At 41.5% G+C, this 27,980-nt stretch overlaps 1 protein-coding gene and 1 long non-coding RNA gene across 4 annotated transcripts in view; one reads left to right on the plus strand and one right to left on the minus strand.

Moving 5' to 3' along the window:
- Positions 1-25,837, plus strand: rfc1 (replication factor C (activator 1) 1). 2 transcript variants are annotated; one of them, XM_053677718.1, is made up of 25 exons: positions 1-134; positions 1,714-1,851; positions 4,477-4,575; positions 4,657-4,723; positions 5,045-5,140; positions 6,701-6,981; positions 7,632-7,709; positions 8,082-8,159; positions 9,077-9,427; positions 9,884-9,988; positions 10,777-10,956; positions 11,124-11,228; positions 12,729-13,116; positions 13,892-14,004; positions 14,256-14,370; positions 15,731-15,819; positions 15,940-16,077; positions 16,227-16,322; positions 18,078-18,176; positions 18,281-18,435; positions 18,568-18,685; positions 20,733-20,878; positions 21,413-21,626; positions 23,087-23,272; positions 24,561-25,837. In XM_053677718.1, the coding sequence occupies exons 2-25, from the start codon at positions 1,849-1,851 to the stop codon at positions 24,648-24,650; spliced, it is 3,390 nt and encodes a 1,129-aa protein (XP_053533693.1). In that variant the 5' UTR covers positions 1-134; positions 1,714-1,848; the 3' UTR covers positions 24,651-25,837. The 2 variants fall into 2 exon arrangements, with proteins under 2 accessions (XP_053533693.1, XP_053533694.1); XM_053677719.1 differs by having other exon boundaries at positions 4,477-4,569.
- LOC128629469 (uncharacterized) overlaps positions 25,574-27,980 on the minus strand; it is a 6,852-nt gene continuing 4,445 nt past the window's right edge. For both annotated transcript variants that reach the window (XR_008393818.1, XR_008393817.1), the window contains one exon: positions 25,574-27,911. This is a non-coding gene — a long non-coding RNA (uncharacterized LOC128629469). The remainder of the gene's footprint in view (positions 27,912-27,980) is intronic.

The following is a 27,980-nucleotide window of genomic DNA, read 5'->3' on the forward strand; positions in this document are numbered from 1 at the left end:
TTTGGACTGTGGCTGTGGGTTTTTGTGCATTCAGCCATAAAAGCAGAATTGAGGTCAGACACCGATGTAAGGTGAGGAGGCTTGGTGTGCAGTTGGGGTTCTGGATCATACCAAAGGTGTTCAGTGGGGTTGAGGTAAGGACTCTGCAGGACATTTGATTTCTTTTGCTCCAACAGTGGCGAATGCTTTGTGCATAGGAGTATTGTCATGTTGGAACAGGTTCGTGCCTCTAACAACCCCAATTCGAAAAAAATTTGGGATGCCATGTAAAATGTAAATAAAAGTCACATAAACCCATATGTTATTCACAATAGAACATAGAAAACGTATCAAATGTTTAAACTGAGGAAAAAAATAAGGTAATTTTGAATTTGATGGCAGCAACACGTCTCAAAAAAGTTGGGACAGGGCAACAAAAGGCTGGAAACGTAAATGTTCAATAGAAACAGCTGGAGGAACATTTTGCTAACTGATTCATTTAATTGGCAACAGGTCAGTAATGTGATTGGTTATGAAAAGAGTATCTTGGAGAGACAGAGTCTCTCAAAAGTAAAGATGGGATGGAATATGGATGGAAGCATATCTTGCTCTAAAACATTTATATACCTTTCAGCATTGATGATGCCTTTCCAGATGTGCAAGCTGCCCATTCCATCAGAGATGCAGGCTTTTGAACTGAGCACTGATAAAAAGCCTGTATATACCCCCCCCCCCCCCCCTCTCTCTCTCTCCATATATATATATATATATATATATATATATATATATATATATATATATATATATAAAATCACTTCATTAATAGGACATCAATTTTTTTTTTTAAGAAAACCATTCAATCCTTTACGGGTTATTTTGACCCCCTTTATGCATTCCTGAAGGCTTTTTTGGTTCATGCATTGTAGCATTAAACATCAGAAATCTAAAAGGTGTGAGTCATACCTGACACCTAGTCGAACACTGTACAGTTGGCTTTGTGACTGTACATCATTCCCTTCAGATGCTCTTGAGCTTTAAATAATGGCATATTTTGTGTATGGGCCCATTCTGTAGTGAAATACATGTCTAATTTACATATGATTTAATAGCTTATTTTAATACATATCAAAAATCTAAAAGGTGTGAGTCATACCTGACACCTGGATGAACACTTTACAGTTGGTTGTGTGACTGCACAACTTCAAATTATGGCATATTTTGTGTATTTTACACACAAGTAGTAATAAAATACATGCAGTAATAAAATACATGGCAATATTTATATATGATTTTTAATAGTTTATTTTATTAAATATCAAAAATCTGAGAGGTGTGTATTATAGCTGACACCTACATGGACACTTCACAGTCGGTTATATGACTGTAAGTCACTCCCTTCAAATGCCATTGAAGTTAGAATCGTGTTTAACAACGTCGTATGGAACTTTAGAGACGGTCCCTTAATTTCCGCATTTCTGCGAATATCGACGGTCCAACGTCACACCGACTTTATTCCAGATATACATGTTCCCTTAAAATAATAAGGAAATAATTCCATTTAATGAACGTAATAAATAATTGAAGAACGTTTAAACTGCATTTAAAACAGCATTTTATTTATGTATTTAATTATATAGATAAACAATTATTTATTAACAGTTTATTGAAAGATATATCTATCTATCTATCTATATATATATATATTTTTATTTGTACTGCTCCTCGCGGTTCCAGTGAGGCCCCGCCCGCTTTACGTCATCACGCTGCGCCAGAAAGAAGCACTCTTGGCGCCAAAGACTGGAAAGCGTATCTTTACGCGCTTTTGCTGCAATAACAACAACAACAAAAAGTTAATGACAGCTGTTGAAGATGGTGAGTTGTTTTATTACTCTTCTCTCAGTTTAAATGTGGACACTGTAGCTGACCTGCACAGCCGTGCACCGGGGCGTATCCGTGCAGTTTGGAGAATAAAAGCAGACCCTGCACTTACAGCTAATAGCAACTTTCAGTGGTCGTATTTCAAATGGCGCAGTTTTCCCTATATAGGTGTGCACTTCATAGGGAATGAAATAATGGCTTCCAGGCCACATGTTGATAAGTACAAATTCAGCGAGAAGGCATTTGTGACGCAACCACAACACAACACCACACAACAAGACAACACAGCACACAACAAGACAACACAGCACACAACAAGACAACACAGCACACAACAAGACAACACAGCACACAACAAGACAACACAGCACACAACAAGACAACACAGCACACAACAAGACAACACAGCACACAACAACAACAACACAGCACACAACAACAACAACACAGCAAACAACAACACAGCACACAACAACACAACACACAACAACACAACACAGCACACAACAACAACACAACACAGCACACAACAACACAACACAACACACAACAACACAACAACAACACAGCACACAACAACAACACAGCACACAACAGCACACAACAACAACAACAACAACACAGCACACAACAGGCTAATGTCAAGTTGCCTCCCAAAGTTTACAACTCTCTGTTTTATTATTTATAATTAAAGAGCAGACTCTTATATTGAAGTCTGGAAGTGACAGGGTAATGGTTGCTCCTGAATTAAAGCTTAGCTTGTGCCAAGTTCATGGGGAGTTAGCTAACTATCTAACTAACTAACTAGCTGTGTTCTCGACAACAGGAAGTCAACATGATGAGATTAACTGTAATCTGTAAAGAATCGGTTATTCTGTGTTGCTCTGATTAAAGCTGTAAAAAACCCCAAAAAACAAACAAACTCTCTGTTACTTTGTTTTCTTTTAAACGCCAGCCGTAATTTACCCCCTATATTCTTAACCGATTTCCTCTTGGGATTGCATTACACTAAATGTACTGACTGCTGTAGGGGACAATCTGGAAGATAAAGATGCTAAGCTTGATATGTTGTTGTTTTTCGATTATTCATCAAGTTAGCTGTTTAGTTTTAGGTGCTATGAGGAAAATATTTCCCTGAAAGTTTGCATAAATATGACTTGAAGCATCATCAGATTCGTAAAAGACGATAAAGAGAGCCCAGTGAAACAAATGAGACAAATATTATACTCAGTCATTTATTCATTGGGAAAATGATCCAATATTACAGGAGTGGTAAAGGTACGGGAATGTTTGCGGTATCTGTTGCTCAGTCCTGCACATCGTCTTGGAGGAGTTTCATCCCGTTCCTCAGTACAGAACAGATTCAACTCTGGGATGTTGGTGTGTTTCCTCACATGAACTGCTCGCTTCAGGTCCTTCCACAACATTCTATTGGATTACGGTCAGGACTTTGACTCGGCCGTTCCAGAACATTCACTTTACTCTTCTTTAACCGTTCTTTGGTAGAACGACTCGTGTGTTTAAGATCGTTGTCTTGCCGCATGACCCACTTTCTCTTCAGATTCAGATCATGCACAGATGTCCTGAAATTTTCCTTTAGAATTCGCTGATATTCAGAATTCATTGTTCTATCAATGCTGGAGGCCGTCCTGCCCAGATGCAGCAGAACAGGTCCAAACCATGATACTACCACCACCATGTTTCACAGATGGGATAAGGATCTAATGCTGGAATGCAGTGTTTTCTTTTCTCCAAACATAACATAACATCTGTCCTCAAAATATTGTTACACTAGCCTTATGGCTTGTCCACGTGATCTTTAGCAAACTGCAGATGGGCAGCAATGTTCGTTTTGGAGAGCAGTGACTCACCATTTTCCTGATGGTGGACTCATGAACATTAACATTAGCCAATGTGAGAGAGGCCTTCAGTTGTTTAGAAGTTACCCAGGGTTCCTGTGTGACCTCGTGGACTATTTCACGTCTTGCTCTTGGAGTGATCTTTGTTGGTCTTCACTCCTGTGAGGGTAACAACGGTCTTGAATTTCCTCCATTTGTACACAATATGTCTGAGTGTAGATTGGTGGAGTCCAAACCCTTTAGAGATGGTTTTGTGACGTTTTCCAGCCCGATGAGCTTCAACAACTCTTTTTCTGAGGTCCTCAGAAATCTCCTTTGTTCGTGCCATGACACACTTCCACAAACACGTGTTTGACTTTGATAGATCCGTGTTCTTTAAATAAAACAGTGCGCTCACTCACACCTGATCGTCATCCCATTGATTGAAATCACCTGACTCTAATTTCACCTTCAAATTAAACTACTAATCCTAGAAGTGCACATACTTTTGCCACTCACAGATATTTAATATTGGCTCATTTCCCTCAATGTATAAATGACCAAGTATTCTAATTTTCTCATTTTGCTCAATTGGGTTCTGTTTGTCTACTTTTAGGACTCGTGTGAAAATCTGATGTTTTAGGTCGTGTTCATGCAGATGTATAGGAGATTAACAGTGATGTCATGCATTTGATCAGACGATAAATTGTTCAGTCGAATCTCTGTTTTTGAATCGAGGACGATATAATCCGTCTCACTGCACCTTTTGTTCCTGTGACAGGATATACGCAGGTTCTTTGCGCCAAAGCCCGGCCACGGCGGCAGCAGCAGCACCGACGACGAGCCGAAGAATAAAAAGAAACCCGCGTCCAAGGTTCAGGTTAGAAACGTACCTTAGGTTTTTGTAGTGACGTCCCGTTAGAAAGCGGTATTGATCTTTCCTCTTTTCTCACTTGCTCAGAATACAAGCTCCAAATTGGAGGAAAAACGAGCAGCCAAAAGGAAGAAGAGGGTCATCGCTGATTCAGGTGCGCTGCAGATTCCTCATGAACTCCTGACTATACTGTCTTTGGGTCACTGCATTACGCGCCATTAGGGATGCGTCGATACTGATACTGGTATCACTAATCCCCTGGTTACTTAATAAATGGTTGCTCATTTTCATACAGGTATCAACAAGTACCACAAAAACACGTACTTGTACTCGGTATGAAGAAAATGCTATCGATGCATCCCTGCGTCACATGTTTGGAAGTGATGATGGATGTTTCAGGCTTTCTGTAGGTCTTCCCTGTTGTACTTGAAGACATCATGTCTGTTTCTGTCTCTGTATTTCTCCCATGTGGCAGATGAGGAGGTAGAGGAGAAGAAAGGAAAGAAAAGCTCTAAAGAGAAGCCTGCTGCATCCGGGAAGAAAGATCCCGTGACTTATGTTTCTGATTCAGGTGAGGGATGTCTTGGAAAAAAAACTATGCCATTTCAGGTCTATAAATATTTGGACACTGAGAAAGTTAGTGTTATTTTAGCTGTCTATCCATCCTGTTTCCATCCAAATCAGGCGAACCGTGTAGGAGTTACTGCACTTCTTATATGTGCCCTGCAGCCTTCTTCTATTATTGTGTGTTGATTCACTCATTAATTCAGTCACAAGTAAGCAGATAAAACTGTGGTCGATGAATGAAGAATTGTTTCCCTGGTGAAGAAAAACCCCTTCACAGCAGCTAGCCAGATCAAGAACACCCTCCTGGAGGTAGCCGTATCTGTGTCAAAGTCCACAAGCAGGAGATGACTCGGCTGGAGTTGTTAAATAGTAAAAATAGTGGATTTGACCGATAACGCAGTCGGGCGGTACGTACCTGCCGATAACTGATTAATCAACCGATAGTTTTGTAAAAATTGATACTGAATGAAAACACAACACTCAAAGTAAAACATTGCTGAACTTTATTGTAAAAATAAACATTTCTGACGGTACCATAAAAATGTACTGGACTTTTTAAAAGTAGAGACATCGAAAATGGATTTAAAAAAAAAAACACTTCAAATAACACAACAAAATTGGTCAGGGATAGTTTTTACTTTGCCTCTAGAGGCCGCTCTCGTACTGTGTAATAATGGCAGCGAACGCTTCTCAGCCGCTCCTGCGACTGAGAAGGATTACCACAAGATGTAAACCATTGATAAGCCTCACAAACAGGAAGACTGTTTTGATTTGAGTTTGACAAAAATAACTGAAAGAAAGCCTGAAGCAACATCCTTTGGACAGATGAGACAAAGATCAACTTGTACCAGAATGATGGGAAGAGAAGAATACGGAGAAGGTAAGGAGTCACTCATGATCTGAAGCGTACCGACTCGTCTTGTAGCGTGGGTGTCAATGGCTGCCAGTGGAACTGGTTCCTTTAGTATTTATTGATGACTGGACTGCTGACGAAAGCAGCAGGATGAATTCTGAAGTATATAGAGCTGTATTATCTGCACAGATTCAGCCAAATGCTTCAAAACCAAACTCATTGGCCGGCACTTCACAGTGCAGTGCATACTTCGAAAGCAACCCGGGACCGGCAAAAGATATGGATTTGTTCTACAGTGTCCAAGTCAGTCACCTGGCCCGAATCTACCTGAGCTGCATTTCACTTGCTGAAGGTTAAACTGAAAGCAAACGCCCCAAGAGCAAGCAGGAAGTGAAGACCGCTGCGGTAAAGGCCAGGCAGAACACCATCAGGGATGAAACCCAGCGTCTAGTGGTGGTGATGTCTATATCTTCCAGACTTCCACCAAGTATTAAAAATGACAATTGAATTTTATGTTGGGTTGCCAGTTATTTTTGGACCACATATAAAAAGTGCTGTAATTCCTACACCGTGGATGCAAATACCCTTAAAATAAATCTGAATTATGCAATTGTATATTCGAATCCAAAATACCGTGGTAGACAGCTGTATTAACAATAACATTGTCGATGTCCAGTGACCATACTGACCAGCTCTGTCCTGTCGTTCCAGACTCCGATGGAGCCTTTTCGTCTCTGAAAAAGTCCTCGAAACTCAAAGAGAACGGCTGTAGCCACGAGAAAAAGGCCTCGGACTCGAAGGAGACCAAAGCGAAGCAGGTAAAAACGCCTCCTGTTAAATCTCCAAGCCCAAAGGGAGAAGCGAAGAAGAACGTACTCGGTCCGACCGCACCCAAACACACCCCCACCTCTGTGTTCGATTACTTCGGGACCGCCACGGCCAAGAGATCAGAGAAGAAGCTGGTGGCTAGTACGAGCACCAAGAGGAAAGCGGTAAGTACATCAGCCGAGCTACAATCTCCTTCATTCATTGATTGATTGAGAAGACGGGAAAGTACGAGAAGCGCTAGTAGGTTATTCTTCACTTCATGTTCAGAGCAGGTTAGCACGTTCGCTTCACACCTCCAGGGTCGGGGGTTCGATTCCCACCGTGGCCCTGTGTGTGTGGACTTTGCATGTTCTCCCCGTGCTGCGGGGCGGGGGTTTCCTCCGGGTACTCCGGTTTCCTCCCCCAGTCCAAACACATGCACGGTAGGCTGATTGGCGTATCTAAAGTGTCCGTAGTGTATGAATGGGTGTGTGAGTGTGTATGTGATTGTGTCCTGCGATGGATTGGCACCCTGTCCAGGGTGTACCCCACCTTGTCCCCGATGCTCCCTGGGATAGGCTCCAGGTTTCCCCGTGACCCTGAAAAGGATAAGCGGTATAGTAGATGGATAGATGTTCAGTGTAGATGGTGCGACGAACCGAAACGCCACAAAATATACAGTGGATATAAAAAGTTTACACACCCCTGTTAAAATTGCAAGGTTTTTTTTTATTTTTTTTTCTATTTTTATTGTGAAACTGCTGTACCGGCAGTGTTCGGAGTCGTTATACTGATCTCGGTCCGTATAAACCGACGAGTGTCGTGTCTCCTCCAGCCTACACGAGATACCGATGGAGCACTCGATGACGACGAGGCCGTCGCTAAACGATTACAGATGGACGAGGACATGGAGGTGAGTTAGACCTGCTCGTATGAGTTGCAGCTTTGATCTGTGTACCAGCTGCATTATAGAGCGTTCTGAGTGGATACCCCCCCCCCCCCCCCCCCCCCCCCCCAGTGGTTTGTGACGCCCAGAATCCACAGGATTTCCTTTAGAAAATGATCGGGATGAAAACAGCTCATTGTACAGATCTTTCTTTACATATTTGAACACGTTACATCTGTTTAATCGGGTCTGTTATCTGTCGTCCTTGTGAACGATTTTACATTTATTGTCTTAAAACTTGAAACGTTGTTGTTGTGTGTGTATATGTTGGTAAGGTCTTAACATTTGTTGAGATACAGCAGAAACGTGTTTGTGTGTGTGTGTGTGTGTGTGCGTTAGTTGGAGAAGCAGATCCACGAAGACGAGGAGTTTGCTCGAACCCTGGCCATGTGTGACGAGGCCCCGATGTCTAAAAAGGTAACTCCAATGGCTTTTTTTCAACATAAAGCCTGTCTGATTCCTCAATTCCTAGCGTTCTGAATGACCTCGTATCCTTCATTTAAAACGCAGTACGTCATTCAGAGGGGAAAATCTTCCTGTACCCTTCATTATAATCTCAACTCAAGCACACACTCAAAGTTTAAAACGTTACGTTAGTTTGAACACGCAACGCTAAATTGAGTATTGTTGTTGTTGTTGTTGTTGTTTATGTTCACAGGCATTCACTAGGTATAGATTCAGTTTCTATCTAACTATTCTATTCATCTTGATGCATCTCAGTTATTTTATTTCTATTACCTCATTTTTTTTTTTTTTTTTTTTTTTTACAGATACTGCAATCATTTTCAACCCTGTTTAAAACAAACCAACAAAAACAAATCTACCACAGGCCTCTGCTTTAATCCCATTATGTCTGCTTTAATCAGAAATATTTGGTAGTTTTAAAACTTTTTCTATAGAAAATAGAAATAAAGCATGACTTCATTGTTGTTTCCTGCATCACTGCAGCATCTTTTATGTCAGTTTTTTTTTTTTGCCCATTCAGAACATTTGCTTGTTTTTTTTTTCTTTCCTCATATTACAGTTCAGTCCAAAAATTAAAATGTTTTTATCATTGTAAGACTAACTTTTTAAGAAGAAAAAAATTCCTTTAGAGTTACGTTGAATGTTGTCATTTGTTGAACAAGTTATTTCCTGTTGTAAAAATTGTACTATCGACTCGTCTGTTTTTGATGTTAAGGTCTGGTTAAAAAGCGGCCGGTTGCCTGTAGTTCGTCCGTCATGGAGCAGGATGCCGGGACTGACCCGAATGCCTGGAAATAGTTTTTTCTCCACATAATTGTTTTGATGTCAGGTGTTCTGTAACGTTTCTTTTGTTTATTTTTATTTGTCAGGCTCGCGTGAACTCGCGTTCGCCCTCGAAGACCGGCTCTCAAGCGAACGGTGCAGGAGCCAAGCGTGCGCCGAAGGAGCCTTCACCGAAGAAGAGTCCTGTAAAAGCCAGTTCCAAACTGGCTCTGATGAAGAAGCGAGCCGACGAGGAGGAGGAGGAGGAGCGGCGGAACAGCGAGAAGGAGGAGAAGAAAAGCAAACTCGTCATCTCCCCGAAGAAAGAGCCAATCGCACGGGTTTCATCAGAGGCGGCGGCCACACCCAAAACGGGCGTTTCGGCGGGAAGCGCGAAACGCGTTTCCACACCCAAGAGTGGAGGAGGAAGTAACAAAACCTCTCCTACGAAACCAGAGGTAAGAAAATATCCGAGAAAGAAAAGACATCCAGTGCACAGTTTCAGTTATTATTCTTATAATCTTGCATTAAAACGATACGTCTATAGGTTCAGTGATAAGTTTATTAGTTTGAATTGTTTTTTTTTTTTTTTTTTAACAACACACCACACTGGAGCTTTTAAGATGAAATGGTGGATAGGAAAAGTACATTTGAAAGCAGTTTACTATAAATAAATGAATACGTTTGGTAAAACTGAGTTTGATATAACTAGTTACGAGAATATAAGAAATATTGTATAAATGTACTATTGCTGCAATATTACGTCAGCTTTGCCGATTTATTTATTTATTTATTTATTTATTTATTTGTCCTGCATTTAAGTGTAATTCCAGTGCAGATTTTTCTTTGATTGCGTATTTCAGAATTGTAGTTCTGAAACCGTTTTCTGGTTTATCTCTCGTGACTCTTGATAGACCAGTCCAGAGGACGCGGAGAGGAAGCGCGTGAATTCCACGGCGTATCGAAACTTCCTGAACCGAGAAGGACCTCGCGCCCTGGGCTCTAAAGTGATCCCGCAGGTAATAAAACCCTAACACGTACTTGTACACGTTGCACGCAAGACAAGTCTTATGGAAGATCTGCAGCTGGAATGAAACTCTTGGTTTAAAAGTAATGTAGATTTTTAAAAAAGGCTCATAAGATGTGCGTGGTCCGAAAGCCAGAGATTCGGTGATTCGGTTGTGTCGTACCCTGATTGGCCAGATTGGCACTCTGCACGCGTTCGGCCCACAGGGTTTGCCACCTGGCTTGTTCATGGAAATATGCACTGCTGCCTACAAACTAAGTGGAGAGACAAAGTAAAGGAACGGGTTTGTTAGTAAGGTGTTGGGCCACCACGAGCCGCCGAAACGGGTCTCTGGGGTTGTACTGGAGTGATGAACGCTGCTGTTCTTCCAAAAAAAAATAAAAAATCCCTTAATTGGTGTTTTGATCACGGTGCTGGAGAGCGCTCACGTCACTTCAAGATCTCCCATAAGCGTTCCATCTGATTGAGATCTGGTGAGTGAAAGCCGTAGCATATTACGTCATTTTCATCCTCATCACGCCATTCAGTGAGTTCTCCTGCCATGTAGTTTGGGGCGGAGTCATCCCAGAAGAGACCACTCCCATCATGAGAGAAAGGTTTCATCCTGGGATAAAATTGATTTGCAGTGATGATTCACTCATAATGGGGACAAGTGGACCCAAACCATGTTACCAATATAATATATATATATATATATATATATTCTAAAGGGTTCACAAACTTTCAGTCACCATTGTATATTGTTACTTATTCTCTCTTGTCGTGTATTGTGTGTGTTAGGGAGAGGAGAACTGCCTCGAGGGCTGTGTGTTTGTGTTAACGGGTGTTTTGGAGTCTCTGGAACGGGACGACGCAAAGTCACTAATCGAGCGCTACGGTGGGAAAGTCACAGGAAACGTCAGCCGGAAAACCACGTACCTGGTGCTGGGCCGGGACAGCGGAGCCTCCAAGACGGAGAAGGTCTGAAAATTCTTCTCATCTCGATCGCTCAGCTTTTCTGTAATCTCCTCCTCCCGCTCCTGCTGTTCTTCTCTCGCCTTCCTCTGTCTGTAGCTTCGAGTCATAACGTTTCGAGATAAAACTCCGGTGTGTGTTGTTTTTTTTTTATATGTTGCTCTGTTTCTCAGGCACAGAGTTTTGGCACCAAGATCATAAACGAGGACGAGTTACTGGAACTGATCCGAACCAAACCGGGCAAAAAGTCCAAATACGAGATCGCTGCAGAAGCTGAGGTTTGAAACCACACAGTGAAAAATGTATTATTCATCACTGCAAAAGCTCTCTGGAAAGTGATAGCTTAGACAGGTTTATTAGCGAATAAATGAATAATTATGCGTAATTATTCAACCTTCCAGCCAAATTTTGGTCAGTTTCACTTTTGAAATGGCCCACAGGAGACTGCCTGTTAATTATTCCAGCAGTGCTCACTCCAAGTTGTTTGATTTGAGCAGAATACAGTTAGACAATTTCTCTGAACCGTTTTCGCACCCGGTCTGATGTCACGGTGTCAGGAAAGGTCTGATAAGCAGCTTGGTTGAAAGCATTGCATTGCAATCCATTTCACTCTCGGGCATGAAATAAAATATATTTTCTCTCATTGAACGTCCTTCATAAGTTTGACGTCTGTTGATTTATAGAGGCATAAATATGATGATTGGCCTGTTCATCCAGGTCAGTGAGCCACTGCTAGCAGTTATAAAGAGTTGTTCCATCACCATCCTCTTTTTTTTTTTCTTTTTTCCCTGATCTCTTTCGAAGTTAGTAAGATAACGCATGGCAGCTTGTTGCGCTATCGAGAAACTGCAAAGTCCTCTGACCCGTGTCGGAAAAACCTAGTTACAGCTTTACCTCCGAGTGTTTACAAAGCATTGACAGTGGAGACTCCTTCCCTAAATCTCCTCACAGGAACTTTCACTATAGAAATAATTGCACTGTTGTAGAAAATGATGCCACATATAGGCAGACATACAGTACACATGGATATCGGAATGCTGTCTGCTCATAGGGGTGGGTGAGATGACAAAATGATATTTTGAAGATAGTGTAATATCTCGGAAAAAGTATACGTGAGAGAATTTATCCTGATATCAATATTATATTGTCTAGAGGTCGAGCGATTGATCGGTTTTGCCGATTAATCGGCACGGATAACTGATTGCCGGAACAATCGTTTATCGGCAAAAATCCACACGGATAGTTTTTCCCGGTTGCGTCTGTTGCGGAGCGGCTTAGAAGAGCGGTACGAGAGCGGCCTCTAGAGGCGAAATAAAAACCGTCACTGACTCATTTTGTTGTGTTATTCGAAGTGTTTTTGGTTCATTTTGGATGTCTCTACTTGTATCTGTTATTTGTTACGTTTTGGTTCAGTTTAGATGTGTGTCTTTTATTTACTTTAACGTTTATTGATAGTTAATGGATATTAAAAAATGTAAATGTTTATCACATTAAAAAACAGTACAGTACGTTTTCATGGTACCGTCAGTACTGTTTATTTTTGCAATAACGTTCAGCAATATTTTATCTTGGAGTGTTAGTTTTTAAACTGAAAACGTATCGGTTGATTAATCGGTTATCGGCAGGTACCGCCCAGCTTAATTATCGGTATCGGTAAAATTCACTATCAGCCAGCCTCTGATATTGTCATATTACCCTGCCCTATCTGCTTGTGTTTGAATCACACTAATGCTGTAGAATAGAAGACATTTAAGTGTTCACACCTTTCTGTGTTTCAGAGTAAAGCCACTAAATCAAGGAGCCCGGACTCTAAAGGCAAACGCACCCCTTCAGGGCGCAAAGTCTCACCCGGAAAACCCTCCGCAAGCAAGAGCAGTCCCTCACCGAGGAAGTCTAAGCCATCTTCCTCTTCTACCCCTGGAACTTCTAGAGCTTCCCGCCAAGGCTCTTCATCCGAGGTCAGAAAGACTTTGGAGTTTGGTACAGGAAAAAGCACGCCCTCTGTGGCGGGGGATGACGGCAGCAGCTTGTTGTGGGTGGATAAGTACCGCCCCCGCAATCTGAAGAACCTTATCGGGCAGCAGGGAGAGCAGAGCTGTGCCCATAAGCTACTGAGGTGGCTGAAAAACTGGCATAAAACTCACAGTGGCAATGCAAAGCCAACAGGTGAGTGAGTGCGTGCACGTGATTACACGAAAGCTGTTTGCTTTGAAACCAGGCTAAAGTAATACAATAACGTATCGTGAACGAATTTGCTGTGTGAATGTTTAAATGCTTAAGTGGTCGCTACTTAAATACAAATATTAAATAGAATACAATACAGTTATTTTCATTTCTTACTCGTCAAAACAATGTGGAGAATAATGTAGAAATAATAATAATAATAATAATAATAATGGTCCAGAATGTTTGTTTATATTTGGATTGGCCTCATGTCAGTCATTTCATAGACACACGCCCAATGCCTCTTCGCATCCTCGTAAATCATTATGAGGAGAAGTCGCACAGTTATAGAGCTACAGCTTGGCTTTCAAGCAGTTGTATGTCTGAGTGCACTTAAAAGAGATTTCCTGGCTAATGGTCTCTGTTAGTTTGCATGCTATCTCTAGTTAAACCGCCATACGTTTACGAGGCAGAGCTTTGTGCACGTGGGTGTTTTCTTTTTATTATTATTATTATTATTTTTACATTTGTATATTTTTCTTTACAAATTTTACCTAATGCACCTTTAAACCGGCCATAAGTTTATTGGCCGCACAAGAAATCAGCTTGTCCCGGCCACCTGGGCTACCGATTTGTCCACCTCTGCACAGTGTGAGCCTGGTTTGCTGATAATGTGTCATCTTTCAACATGCAGTGTGGGTTTTTTTTTTTCTTCTTTCTTCTTCTGTCTTTAGATACGTGTTTCTGATTGTCTCTCGTGTTCTCGTTCTCTCTGCAGCTGCTAGGTTTGGGAGGTTCGGCGGTAAGGATGATGGTTCTGGGTTTAAAGCTGCTTTGCTGTCTGGACCTCCTGGTGTAGGGAAAACCACCACTGCTGCTCTTGTGTGCGAGGTTAGTGTGTGTGTGTGTGTGAGAGAGAGAGAGATTTTATAATTTCGCTTGTGAACTGCAACCGATCAAGCGTGTTGTATTTAGATTTGATAAATAACACGTTTTGAAATTTACTTTATTAGATTTCGATTACGTGGAGCGGTCTGTGAATTAGCTGTTACTATAGAAACGAGAAATGATTATAACTTGAATTACAGGAGTAAAGAAGGTTAGTTACCAGTGCTTGCGTGTGTGTGTGTGTGTGTGTGTAGGAGTTGGGTTACAGTTACGTGGAGATGAACGCCAGCTGCACCCGCAGCAAGAACAGTCTGAAAGAAGTAATCGCCGAGTCTCTCAATAACACGAGCATCAAGAACTTCTACACAGGTACTTCAGCCGTTCGTACACGACGTGCTGCTAACAACATATATATATATATATATATATATATATATATATATATATATATATATATATATATATACACACACAATATAATGTTTTGTTCCTAATATTAACATATTACATTAAAGGCAAACGATGACCTTTTTTATTTGTGCCTGTTTTAATTGGACTGCATTGCCACGTTACATACACTTCCTGTCATAGCAACATCATCATCCATGCTGAATTTTACGATACATGCGTCATATAATACGGAACCCAGGGCTTCTCAAACTTTTTGACCCCTTTAACAGTAAGATAAATTCAGAGCAGAACATGTGTTTACTCACAAACTCCTTTCTAATGGAAGTCTCAAGGCGTTTTTTGACTTGCATCATTAACCAATATACCGCTGCATATTTTAAACGTACAGCACTGGTACCGCTTGCTGCAAGCGAAAAGGATTATATTTGATATTTATGTAATGCGCGAGTCTGTTTTTATGATTCAGAAGGTTGTTTTGTTTTTGTTTTTTTTAAATCCGCAAACGTTACAAGTGCATCGGGTATATTAGTTACATTTTTTTTTTTCCCCTGCTTACTCATGCAATCGTGTGGCAGCAGGACCGTGCATAAAATCCTGTAGGATAGAGGTCAAGTGCTTCAGTTAATGTTCACATCAGACCGGGGGGAAAAGCGTTTTCGTCTGCCGCGTGTTTGTTGGAGCCAGACGGCTCTGAATATTTCAGGGATTTTCATGCACAGCGGTCTACAAAATGGTGCAAACAACAACACATCCAGTAAGAGCAGTTCTGTGGATGGAAACACCTCGTTGATTAGAGAGGTCAGAGGAGAAAGACCAGACTGGTTCCAGCTGAAAGGAAAGGTCTATGGTTACTCACATAAGCACGCTGTACAACCGTGGTGAGCTGAAAAGCACCTCAGAAAGTGCAACACGTCAAACCCTGAGGTGGCTCGGCTTCAACAGTAGAAGATCTCTTCGGGTTCCACTCGTGTCAGCCAAGAACAGGATAGAAACCTACACTACAGAAGGCACAGACTCACCAAAACTCGATTTATTTTTCTTGCGACCTCTAGAGCGATACAGTAAGGCTTACTCGGTCATTCGGTGTCACATGACTTTGCTTGGAACGAATGTACGATGGTCTAAGCTCTAAATATTAGAGCTTGATTTACAAATACGTCAGGCATCAGAATTCATGGCGGCGTTAATCATGTATCGAGTTCTCGAACAACTGTCTAGACTGAGCTGCAGACGAAGTGGGTATAGATTAGATTGAAAAGGCTTCAGAAACGAGGGTCGTTTGTTCAGTTAGAAACTAAAGCATTGTGTGTGTTCTCAGGTGCATCTCAGACGGTCAGCGATAAACACGTTCTGATAATGGACGAGGTGGATGGCATGGCAGGAAATGAGGACAGAGGAGGAATACAGGTTTTTTTTGTTTGTTTAAAAAAAATAAATAAATTAAAAAAACTTGCACAGTGTTAACCACCAAATAAGAGTTAACCCACCCGTATTTTAATCCATGTGTCTTCTGTGCGATGCCTGCAGGAGCTGATTGGTCTGATCAAAAATTCAAAGATCCCCATTATTTGCATGTGTAACGACCGCAACCATATGAAGATCCGCTCCCTCGCTAACTACTGCTTCGACCTGCGTTTCCACCGGCCTCGCGTGGAACAGATAAAGGTAGCGAAACGTCCTCGAGAACCGCAGACCCGTCTGTCTCGGGTTAATCCGAGCAGTCGAAGCAAAAACGGCGTATAAATCCCTAGCGCATCTCTCAATGTCCGCTTTTACACTGAAGTGTCCTTCCTCGCTTCTTTCTCACTAATCAGGGTGCCATGATGTCCATTGCTTTTAAAGAAGGTTTAAAGATCCCGCCCCCGGCGCTCAACGAAGTCATCCTGGCGTCAAATCAGGACATTCGACAGGTATGTTCCACCGCGACGTTTCCGTCAAGAGTGTTTAGATGGAGCTTGGGCTGGGAAATATTATATAACGTCGATTTCGTAATAAATCGTGTGTCCTCTGTAGACTATGGAACAGAAATTTTCATAAGTCATATTTATTATGTGCTTTGTGTGATTTTAAAAAGCAGTAGATAACATATCTGTTTTCTGGCTGCTGTTCATCTTTATGCCTCTGCCACTGGGTGGCGTCATGTCTTTGGGTTGTGCGTCTGCGCCAGATTCTTTTTAGAGCAAGAATGAGTGGTTGAATGTTTGTAGGATTTATAAGGGGGCCAAGCACCGACGCTGTGTAGGCACCTTGTTGTTGTTCTACCTTTTATTTTTCTTCTTCTTCAGGCTAGGATGTTCATAGCAGCCCATAGAACCGTCTAGTAAAAAGTTTTGGCACACTGATTGAGGAGGGTCTAAGGAACATTCTGACCAAACTTGGGCCAAGTGCTTCCAACGCCACCATCGGGTCAAATTAGGGAGTGTGTTTATGGTCATAACTTTTGAATCGTGTGTCCAAAATTAATAGCCAGGCATCTCTGCGACGAGTTCAACGCACCATATGATGTCAATTTCCACCTAATTAGATTTTCCGCCATCTTGGATTTATTTATTTTTCTTCAAAAAACTGTTTTTTTCACTAATCCTACAAATTTTGTCCTTAATGTGCCAAATAGGACGCGAGGCTGTATCTCAGCAGCGTCCGTGCACGCCGAGACAAATCTTGGTAGGCATTCTCAGGACCATGCCCCAAGACTAATTCGACAAATCTCGTTACAGCGCCACTTGCTGGTCAAAATTTACAATAAAATGCCTAAATATGCTTCCATCCAAGTGCCATTTATTGCTGTTCCACCTCCAAATTCTGCCCAATCATCACCAAATTTGATTCACATCATCTTGAGACCTGTTTAAACTTGCACAAAGTGGAGGTGGGGGGAAGTCTCATGAGAAAAAACATAAATACCTTAGATGCTTTTAAATTGCAAGAAGAAAAAAAAAATACATCACGGGTCACAGCACTGTCCGTGGTCAAAACATACACATCATGAGTGAAACTACAAATCACTCTTGAATCCCTTTGCCTAAAGTTCTAGCAGTTCTTTCCTGCTATTGCTTAGGCAGCAATTGTAGCACGTCCGTGAATGTGCGGCTCACCGAGTCTGGGTGCTTGGCCCCCGAACATGCTGCTTGCAACTTTAATATGGACTTATCGTTATAACTAGCAGATGAGCTGATTTAGATTTTGGAATTGATCCAAACCGGTCCAAAGGTCATAGCAAGGTGAAATGTCTGAAATTGTGTTTCTTCAATAGCTTCCTTCCCGTTTGAAGTATATTACAAGGGTTTTTGAGCGATACAAGTTAGTAACTAGAAGGACTAGACTCGGTAGCGGAGGAGTCCCATCCACCTTTGGCGTCAAGTTCTAGACGTTATATTGTGATGCATGTTGTGTTTTGTGAGAATATTCCAAGGTCCCGAAGCTAAATCACACCAAGGTCAACCCTCTCCAGGCCCATGAAATAAATCAGATAGATACAAATCTGTTTTGGTACAAATAATAATCATGCTGGTGCTCCTTCAAATCTAACGTGAGAGAAATATAAAGACATATTTAAAGCTCGATGCGGGGGAAAAAAACCTAATCTTTGTTTAGTACTTATAAATGTATTTTTGTATAGCTTTATAATATAGTTTTGTATTGTTTGTGATGTCACTTTTATCCAGGTGCTGCATAATTTGAGCATGTGGTCAGCCACGGACAAGGTCATGACCTACGACCAGGCAAAAGCAGACGCTAACAGGGCCAAGAAGGACATGAAAATGGTACCCGCTTACACACTCACATTCACACACACGCACACACTCGCATTACGGTAGACGTACCAAAAGCAGCGTCCTCCTAAAAGTAAGTGTTTGTTTGTTTCCAGGGACCATTTGACGTGTGCAGGAAAGTGTTTGTTTCAGGTGAAGAGACCGCCCACATGACCCTGATTGACAAGTCGGACCTTTTCTTTCACGATTACTCGCTGGCACCGCTGTTCGTCCAAGAGAACTACATACACGTCCGGCCAGCTGCCGCAGGGTAGGACACGCGCACAAAGACTTTACGCGCATACACACAATGACGTATTCAGATGTACAGTTGCTTTGTAAATTTATATTTTTCATTGCTTGTTCCATGGTGGTGGTGTGTGTGTGTGTGTGTGTGTGTCAGGGGAAATCTGAAGAATCATTTAGTGTTGCTGAGTAAAACGGCCGACAGCATCTGCGATGGAGATTTAGTGGACAGGCAGATCCGTTCTCGCCAGACCTGGTCTCTGCTACCCACACAGGTACATACACACTCTGTTCCCTTATGTGTAAATGAACAGCAGTTACGATTAGACCTTTTCATCACAAGTAGTGGTGGACAAGTCATAAATTCATTAGCGAACGCTCTGGGTAAGTGTGCTCTAATATCCCCTTACATCACATCTTCAGGATATTATTAGATTCTGGGTTTGCTTCTTTATTTTTTTTCTCAGCTGTGAGGTGAGTGTGTATAGTAACACAGGAGAGTTATATAACGGCTTTTAGGCTGGACCCGAGTCTGGAAAGGTTATCTGTGCACACTATTTAATCTGCCTAGGGGGAAAAAAAAACGATGTGTTGTACAGCTGTGGGTGGGATCCGGAGCAAGTGCTATATTTCCAGCCTGCTTATCCTACTTCTATACCAGACAACCAAGATAAAAATACAAAACAAACCCCTAATAATCCCGACACAAAATCTGCTCCCAGGCTAGTGATTTTTTCCACCGTGATAACAATCAGAATTTAATCATGATCTCACTTATTTAGCCATAATAGATTGAGGTATTACATATTATAATAGGTTCAAGAGCTCTAAAGGGTACGTACTCAATGTGATTAGAGACCAGCTATACTTAAAGTCCTTAAAGTTGATGAAGAGAACCTAATTAAACAAATGAGATAAAAATATTATACTCGGTCATTTATTTATTGAGGAAAATGATCCAATATTGCACATCTGTGAGCGGTGTAGAAAAGTATGTGAACGTTTGCTTTCAGTATCTGGTGTGACCGTCTTGTGCTGCAATAACTGCAGCTAAACATTTCCAGTAACTGTTGCTCAGTCCTGCACATCGTCTTGGAGGAGTTTCATCCCGTTCCTCAGTACAGAACAGATTCAACTCTGGGATGTTGGTGGGTTTCCTCACATGAACTGCTCGCTTCAGGTCCTTCCACAACATCTCTATTGGATTACGGTCAGGACTTTGACTCGGCCGTTCCGGAACATTCACTTTATTCTTAATTAACCGTTCTTTGGTAGAACGACTCGTGTGTTTAAGATCGTTGTCTTGCCGCATGACCCACTTTCTCTTCAGATTCAGATCATGCACAGATGTCCTGATATTTTCCTTTAGAATTCGCTGATATTCAGAATTCATTGTTCTATCAATGCTGGAGGCCGTCCTGCCCAGATGCAGCAGAACAGGTCCAAACCATGATACTACCACCACCATGTTTCACAGATGGGATAAGGATCTAATGCTGGAATGCAGTGTTTTCTTTTCTCCAAACATAACATAACATCTGTCCTCAAAATATTGTTACACTAGCCTTATGGCTTGTCCACGTGATCTTTAGCAAACTGCAGATGGGCAGCAATGTTCGTTTTGGAGAGCAGTGACTCACCATTTTCCTGATGGTGGACTCATGAACATTAACATTAGCCAATGTGAGAGAGGCCTTCAGTTGTTTAGAAGTTACCCAGGGTTCCTGTGTGACCTCGTGGACTATTACACGTCTTGCTCTTGGAGTGATCTTTGTTGGTCTTCACTCCTGTGAGGGTAACAACGGTCTTGAATTTCCTCCATTTGTACACAATCTGTCTGAGTGTAGATTGGTGGAGTCCAAACTCTTTAGAGATGGTTCTGTAACCTTTTCCAGCCTGATGAGCTTCAACATCTCTTTTTCTGAGGTCCTCAGAAATCTCCTTTGTTCGTGCCATGATACACTTCCACAGGCATGTTTTATGAAGATCAGACTCGTACATCACGTGAGCTGCAGTAATCGTATTCAAGCCCACGCTTCTTCCTCTGAAAAAGTCACTTTTTCTCTTTATAACTCCGAATGTCCTCAAGGCTCATGTTCAGGCGGGATTTATTTTTGCCGTATCAAAAATGTCATAGTATCACATTCGATTACATGCCGTATATAGTATGTGTTTTTTTTAATCTTTTATATTTGCAGGAATACGGACCCGGTGTGGAAGCTTAATTCTGCTGAATTTGTGTTTCTGGTGTCATTATACAGGTCCGAGAATGAACCCTTGTTTATATTTCTTCTGTGAACTGTGTGTCTGTGTATCATCCAGGCAATCTACGCCAGTGTGCTGCCTGGGGAATTGATGCGCGGTTATATGAGTCAGTTTCCCACGTTTCCCAGCTGGCTGGGGAAGTTCTCATCCACGGGCAAACACAGTCGTATTGTACAGGAGCTGTCCTCACACATGAGTCTGAAGTGAGTGCTTCACACGCACGCACACACACACACACACACACACACACACACACACTTTCACTCTCGTAGCTATTCGGGGTTCTACTCGGGGTCGTTGGAAATGTACATATGGTAGATACGACTGAAAATAAACCGTCACTGGGTTCTTATACCACGGATTGTCAGAAGGTGTTCATTTGATGGATCTGTCTCACAGTGGTGCCGGCTCGGTGCGCGCATACCTTATTGTTTCCATAGTAACGATTAACACAGGGATTTGTAGTGTGGACGCTCAACGAAACAAAACAAAACGTGTGTAAATGTGCAGAAGCGACCGCATCACACCACCTGGTAGTTGAAGGTTTTCGGTCCGTGTAGCGTTTTTGGGTTCGTTGTTTGTTTTTAATATTGAAAGCGAAATGATTAATCGACTGTGTTTTAAACTCTTTTTTTTTTTTTTTTGCTCAGAAATGCGAAATGTTTTAAATATGCCTTGCCTCGTTGCGTGCTGTCAGAGCCTGCGATCCTTGTAATTTTGCCATCCTCTCTGCCTAGGACACTGAGCAGTAAGGAGGCGATAAATCTAGACTACCTGCCCTACCTGCGTTCCGCCCTGCTGGAGCCCCTGCGGTGTCGTGGGGCAGACGGAGCCAGTCAGAGCGTGACGCTGATGGACGACTACGACATCGTCAAAGAGGATTTCGACAGCATCATGGAGATCAGTACATGGGGCGGACAGGCCGATCCGTACTCCAAGCTCGACTCCAAGGTATGAAGATCCGCTGCGTTGTGTTCTGCTTTACGGCTGTGGCAAGTTCGTCTTCGGTTTCTTATAGAGTTCCTGTCAGTTCAGGAATCATCGTCACCTGGGGTAGATGGGTGAAATAGTTATGGGGAAAAAATCTCATTGTGGTTGTGTGCAATATCAAGAATAGCTTTTAAACAAAGCCACACGTGGAACAGGTATTGGAACCTGTAGAGATTGTTCCGGAAATCCGATACGTACGGGATTTCGGAGAGTTTTTTTTGGTACGTGATCGTTGCAGCCAAAAACGCTTGATTTCGCTGCGGCTTTTTAAAACATTAGCGACGCGACTTGCGGAGTTTTTTGTGCTTTTTTTTTTTTTTTTTTTTTTTTTTTCTTTAAATGTGGAAAACTACTCGAATTGGCGAAATCGCAATCGTACGCAATTATTTCGCGCGGCCTTTCCGCATCGATGTTTGTTGGTAAACGAGACCTTTTTGCTGCACTCATGTTCGAAGAGGGCTCTCGGCCCCGAATCTGCAGAAAATCTTTTTGAAAAATCTTGAAAAACGGGTCATTTTGAAAAATTGCACGCTCCTACGAATACTGCGGAGTTTGCTTGATTTTGCGTTCCTTTCTGCGATTGGGAAAAATCCTGGAGGGCCTGAAAATCTCCTTGAAGGATCTTCTTGTTTGTATTACTTTTTTTTTTTTGACATCACCTGATTGTTTAGGAGCTCTTAAGCAGTCAGCCATGACTCTTCCTCTTTCTCCAGGGTATAAGTATGAGGTGACACAATCATAAGGCCAGATTTCCTCATCCAGCAACATGAGGAACATTTAAAGAATACAAATGAAATCCGGTGGTTAAAAATGGCCGTATGCCAGAAGAGTGTACGAGTGCATGGTTAGAAGGGTAGAAGTTTCTCCAAGGTTCACAGTTGGAGTTTTGCAGAAGATGGCAGCATTTTTACGATCACCGTGCCTCAAAGTTGAAATTAAATGAATCTAAAATTAAATCCCCTTTATCTTCATGCCAAAAGAAAGCCTTTTCTAACCACAAACATGCACGTGGAGATCGCCAGATGCTACTGGAACCTTTTACAGGAACCGAGTTCTGTTCAGATGAGAGAAAAATAGAGGAGAGAAAAATGTGGAGTTCCTCCAAAGTCCCTGAGAACCTCGTTAGGATACATTGCATCATGAAGTACCGGGAGCTTTTGGATGAAAATCTGTCTGCCTTTGAGAAGAAGCTACATCTGGCTCGTGGTTGGATCTTCCAGAAGTATAATAATCTAAAGCATGCATCCAAATCCACAGTGAAATGGTTCACTGACCACCATGGCAGTTATTTGCTTACTGGGACCATTACTGTGCAGAAATGACAGCGCTGTGATGTCATTTTAAAGTGACATCACCTGTGATGTGACATTTAAAATGACATTTAAGTGACATTTAAAGTGACACTGACTTTTTCTCCGCAGGTGAAAGCTGCATTCACGCGAGCTTATAACAAGGAGTCCCACTTGACACCGTACTCACTGCAGGTAGTAAAGAAAGGTCGCAGAGGAGCGGTCGAACCTGATCTGAGTTTAGACAGTGACCTCCAGGGACAGGAAGAAGACGAGGAGGAGGAGGAGGAAACTCTTAATACGGACGCCATGATCAAGGTGAATTACGAAACACCGATATCGGGCTGATTACTTCATTGCTAACTTTACACTGTTCACATTCATTATTATTATTATTCATTTGAACTTGTTGATTAGTTTTCTTTATCAGCAGCTCTGGCAGTAGTGATGTTCTCGATTCTAACATGTTATCGTTTCTATAGTAACTTCCACAGGGACTTGTATGGGGGTCCATACAAACAGGGGCTCCACATAAACAGTTTAAAAAAAAAAAAACAACCTAAAAACGTGTGTAATTGTTGATATATTGAGGTTTTCTGTGAGATGTTTATTAAGCATTTTTGGAAGGAGTGTGTCTCCAGTCTTGTTCAGGAGTTATAACGTAAGGGGTAATAGGAGCTAACTTTAAACATTTAAACATAAGTATAGACTAGAGGTCGAGCGATTGATCGGTTTTGACGGTTAGCACCGATAACCGTTTGCTGGAACTATCAAAAACGCACACCGATATTTTTCCCAGTTTCGTCCGTTGCGGAGCGGCTGAGAAGCACCCGTTGTCATTACTATACGGTGCGAGAGCGGCCTCTAGAGGCGAAATAAAAAACGGACTAATTTTATTGTGTTGTTTTGAGGTGTTTTTTATTATTATTTTTTAAAATTATTATTATTTTGGATATCCCTCATTTTTATTTGTTATTTGGAGTGTTACTTTTTGGTTAAATTCGGATGTATATCGTTTGTTTACATTAATATTCATTAATAGTTAATATCTTTATTTCATTTTTAAAAAAGTACAGTACACTTTCACGGTACAGTCAGTACTGTTTATTTTTGCAATAAAAAATATTGCAAAAGTGTTATATTTTTATATATTTTTCAAAAGTGTTATATTTTCATTCAGTATCAATTTTAAAAGAACCAGTTGATGAATCGGTTATAGGTCGGTGGGTACCGCCCAACTTGGTGGATTTTACAGATAACTATCAGTCGACCTCTACTATAAACGGATATGTTTTATGAATTTTTTTTTTTAATGTAATCGTTCTCACGTTGCTGTGGTTTCAGTGGAGTAAGATATTGGTGTGGGAACAGTAACCTGGGCTGCATCACATACCCTGTTGTTGATTATGTTTCTATAAGCGCATGACCTGTTGTGTTTTATTCCTTACTGTTATAATCTAGAACTGCACTGTAGCGTATAATCCGCATTAGCCTGACTCTATAGTAGAGTCTGTATTATCATGTTTGTATTATCTTATCGGTGGATCTGTTGTTCTACCACTGAATGCTCTTCATAAATCTCTCTCTTTCTGTCCTGACCCTACAGCAAAAGAAGGCCAAACCCACAAAAGAGGTCAAGCAAGAGAGCGCAAGGGATTCCGGAAAGGGCAAAGGCAAAGGAAAAGGCAGAAAGTGAAACCAGGCCTGCGCTGAGAAGAGTCGTTCAGAAAGGCATATTGTAAACAAACGCTCGATCCTCCTCTCTGTTAAGAACTCGAACGGCAGGCGAAGATCAGACCTTCCTAAGGCTATCGAAAGGTCAGTATTAACATGGAGCGAGCGGTGGAAAGAGGAGGCATTTTCAGCAATTAGAAACGAGTGGGCGGCCATTCCGTCGTCTCGCACTCGACTGGACGAGAAGGACAATAGAAACAGGAAGCCCACACACACACACACACACACACACACACACAGAGCGCACTCATTTACATACACAAAGTAAAATTTGAAACCATCTGTGACTTCAAGCATCTCTCATCTCACCCCTTATTCTCATTACACCTCCTATTTCTTATTCACTTGCAGCTCTTCTTCGGTTACATAAGCACTTTGCATAAATCACATACTCCTCATGAAGACCATACACATTCGAATGGGTTTGAACCGTGAGCTGTAAATAAATATACGCATTTGAACTCGTATATAATTCGATATTTAGTCACATTTGAAAATTGCGGGAAAGAAAACGTAGTATTATTTTTCTTGCTTTGGGTTTTTTTTTTTTTTCTTTCTTTCTTCCATGGAAATTTTTTCTTACAAACTGACAGTGCACTGTACCGGCTTGTAGCGTAGATTGTATACGACTTTGGATTTTCATCAAGCAATTAAAGAGTAAGTAATGCGATAGCGAGTTGGTGTGGTTAGTGATTTTACTGGACTAACTTCATCTTTTCTCTTTTCGGATTTCGCATATACGATGTAACTTATAGATACGAGCGTTGGCCATTTAATCAGGTGAACTTATCATACGTATACCGTGTTGAGTTTGTAGGTTTACAGTTAGTGACTGTATAGTCTGTTAATCACTCCTCAACAAATGGATCACTTCAAAAGCCGTGCCCAAAATATTTCTACGATATAAATGGCTTATAAACTACCAAACCCGGAAGTTCATCGTCCGAGCACATCATGCCCCATCCACATGGGGGTGTAGTGATCACTCGTTAATGATGAGTAGAGAATTTTAATATTTTTGTTTCGCCCCTAGCAAGTAAAATCTTAAAGTGTTTAGTTCTATTATAGAATGATTTTTTTTTTTGAAAAAAATTCTACGTGCTGTAATCGCGAAATGCCGTAATAAATACTTTTATAATAAAGCCTGTATCTCGTCTTATTGTTCTTTCTAACGTGGGATCACTGTTTATAATTGACACTTGTTGCCATGGCGAATTTATTTCTAGCCTACGCCAGACGCAAGATTCAGCTGCCAAATAAGCAGCCGATACTGGAGACTCCTTCCGAATAAGTGTTCAACAAGGTACGTTTTTGTTAATCAGTTTTTCTGGTGCATCCACCGGACAAGTCCTCGTGCCGGTGCTATTGACAAATAAGGTATCCGCACGAGCACGTTGATTCACCTTACAGCTGAAACAAGTGTACTATCGGAGGAAAATTTAATCATCGTCTTCTGACCAATAGGAATTCGATTCTGCTGTATAAAGAATCGGCGTCTACTTGCTGTTGATTTGTTTTCCTGTAACGGCACACCTCGTCATGTTTTATACCTTAAATATAATTCAAGGGAAGGAGCTAATGAAATACACTTTAGTTTGTGTTCTTTCGGCTGCTCCAGTTAGGGGTCGCCACAGTGGATCCCCTTCCGTTGTCCACGTATTGATTTGTCATAGGGCATCCGGTGTTAAAAAGCTTTCTGAAGCGTTTATCTGAGGCTTAGGACCAGCAGTAAATATGCACTCGCCTGTGCGCCCAGTGTGGGACTCAAACCCACAATCCTGAGATCAAGAGTCCTATGCTTTACCAACTGAGCAAGCTGGGAACCCGATTTAACCGTTCCGTATAAATCCGTATTCAATCCCGTTTTCCTTCGCCTGACTTTCTTAATCCAGTGTTGTTCCACTGAGTTAGTCACTCCATATGGTTGAGGAGCTAGCTGAGATGGATAGGTGGATGGGAAAATGTCTTTTTATTGCTGAGCTCCTATGCTATGAGAGGGAGAGAGAGATATAAATCGATTCCAAATCTGATTTATTGAGAAAATCAGAATGTTAAGGGCAGTAGACAGAAATGTCATACTTATTAAAAATATATATGTGAATACATCATTTTATTCCAGTAAGTCATGACTTAAATATCTAGATTTTTTTTTTTCAGAACAATACATAGAACTTCAAAGTGTTCATAACATGAAGAAAAACAAGACTGTTTCCCGCTTCTAAGGATTAAAACGGTGCTCTATGCGATCGTAGATATGGCAAATATAAAGAATGATGCACAGTGTCAGTCCAGCTGAAGAATATAGGTTTGGGTTAAATATTAAACATCTTTACAAAAATAAATACATTTCAATCCTACTGTTTCCTCTGAGCATCGCTATCTTTCCCTCGATCGAATCTTGATCGAATCATTGTCCGTGAGGTCCTTCACGTATAACCAAAAAAAAACACAACACAAAAAACAAAAAAGCAAGAGTTTAAATTCTCCAGATTCACATTCATTGTTCATGCCTTAAGCGAAGCGAAGATGTCAAATATAATTGCAGTGTTGAATGAGTACTAGGCTTCAGCACTGGCATTTGTTGTCTTCTCCCACTGAACAACATGAGCCTGCTTCAGTGATTGGCTGAGTTGGTCTACAGTTAAATACATACTGCATTCGGAGTATTTCTCATCATTTCCACTCGCTGATTAGAAACCGTGAACTACAGCTGTACTACAGTTAACATGTAAAAGCGACAGGACACGCTGTTCTGATTTTAATACGCTTTTAATAAGCTCAATGCAGAATTACACCAGACGAGCTACGTGTCGCGAACGGATGCTTTGATACGGATTTTCACTTATTGATTATAAGGTGTAGAAGACAGACTAGGGTCTCATAATCCACCCAGCTTTAGTTATTCCTCTCACGGCGTTTTATTTCCTACCTGCAGGGAAGCGCTTAGGAATGAGAATGGAACGAGGAACCCACTGAGAGTTTCTGGGATTTTAGTTATCCAACAAACAGCTAAAACTGCGTTCTCTGAAACATTTTTCAGGACGGTAATAAACAGTGTTTACGATCATCGGTGTATAGAGTTTGATGTGTGGGATGCCACTGGTACGTCTCATTCTCCAGTGCTCCTGAGTGTGTGGTTCTCCTGAAGGTCTGCCCATCACTCACGCGCACCAGCCATTTCCCGGACACTGGCTCCACGTTTCTACTTCTTCCTTTTCCAGAGCTGTAAATGTCAGCGATGATCGTCGATTAGTCAGTCATATTCATTTCAGTATGATTTTGGTAACTATAG

Source organism: Ictalurus punctatus, chromosome 29 (genome assembly GCF_001660625.3).
Source record: "Ictalurus punctatus breed USDA103 chromosome 29, Coco_2.0, whole genome shotgun sequence".
NCBI lineage: Eukaryota > Metazoa > Chordata > Actinopteri > Siluriformes > Ictaluridae > Ictalurus > Ictalurus punctatus.

What these genes read in the sequence shown, in the direction of transcription:
- rfc1 (XM_053677718.1), top strand. An exon ending in AGATGGACGAGGACATGGAG is followed by an intron (nt 7,710 to 8,081) that starts GTGAGTTAGACC and finishes TGTGTGCGTTAG; the next exon opens with TTGGAGAAGCAGATCCACGA. An exon ending in GCTCTAAAGTGATCCCGCAG is followed by an intron (nt 9,989 to 10,776) that starts GTAATAAAACCC and finishes TGTGTGTGTTAG; the next exon opens with GGAGAGGAGAACTGCCTCGA.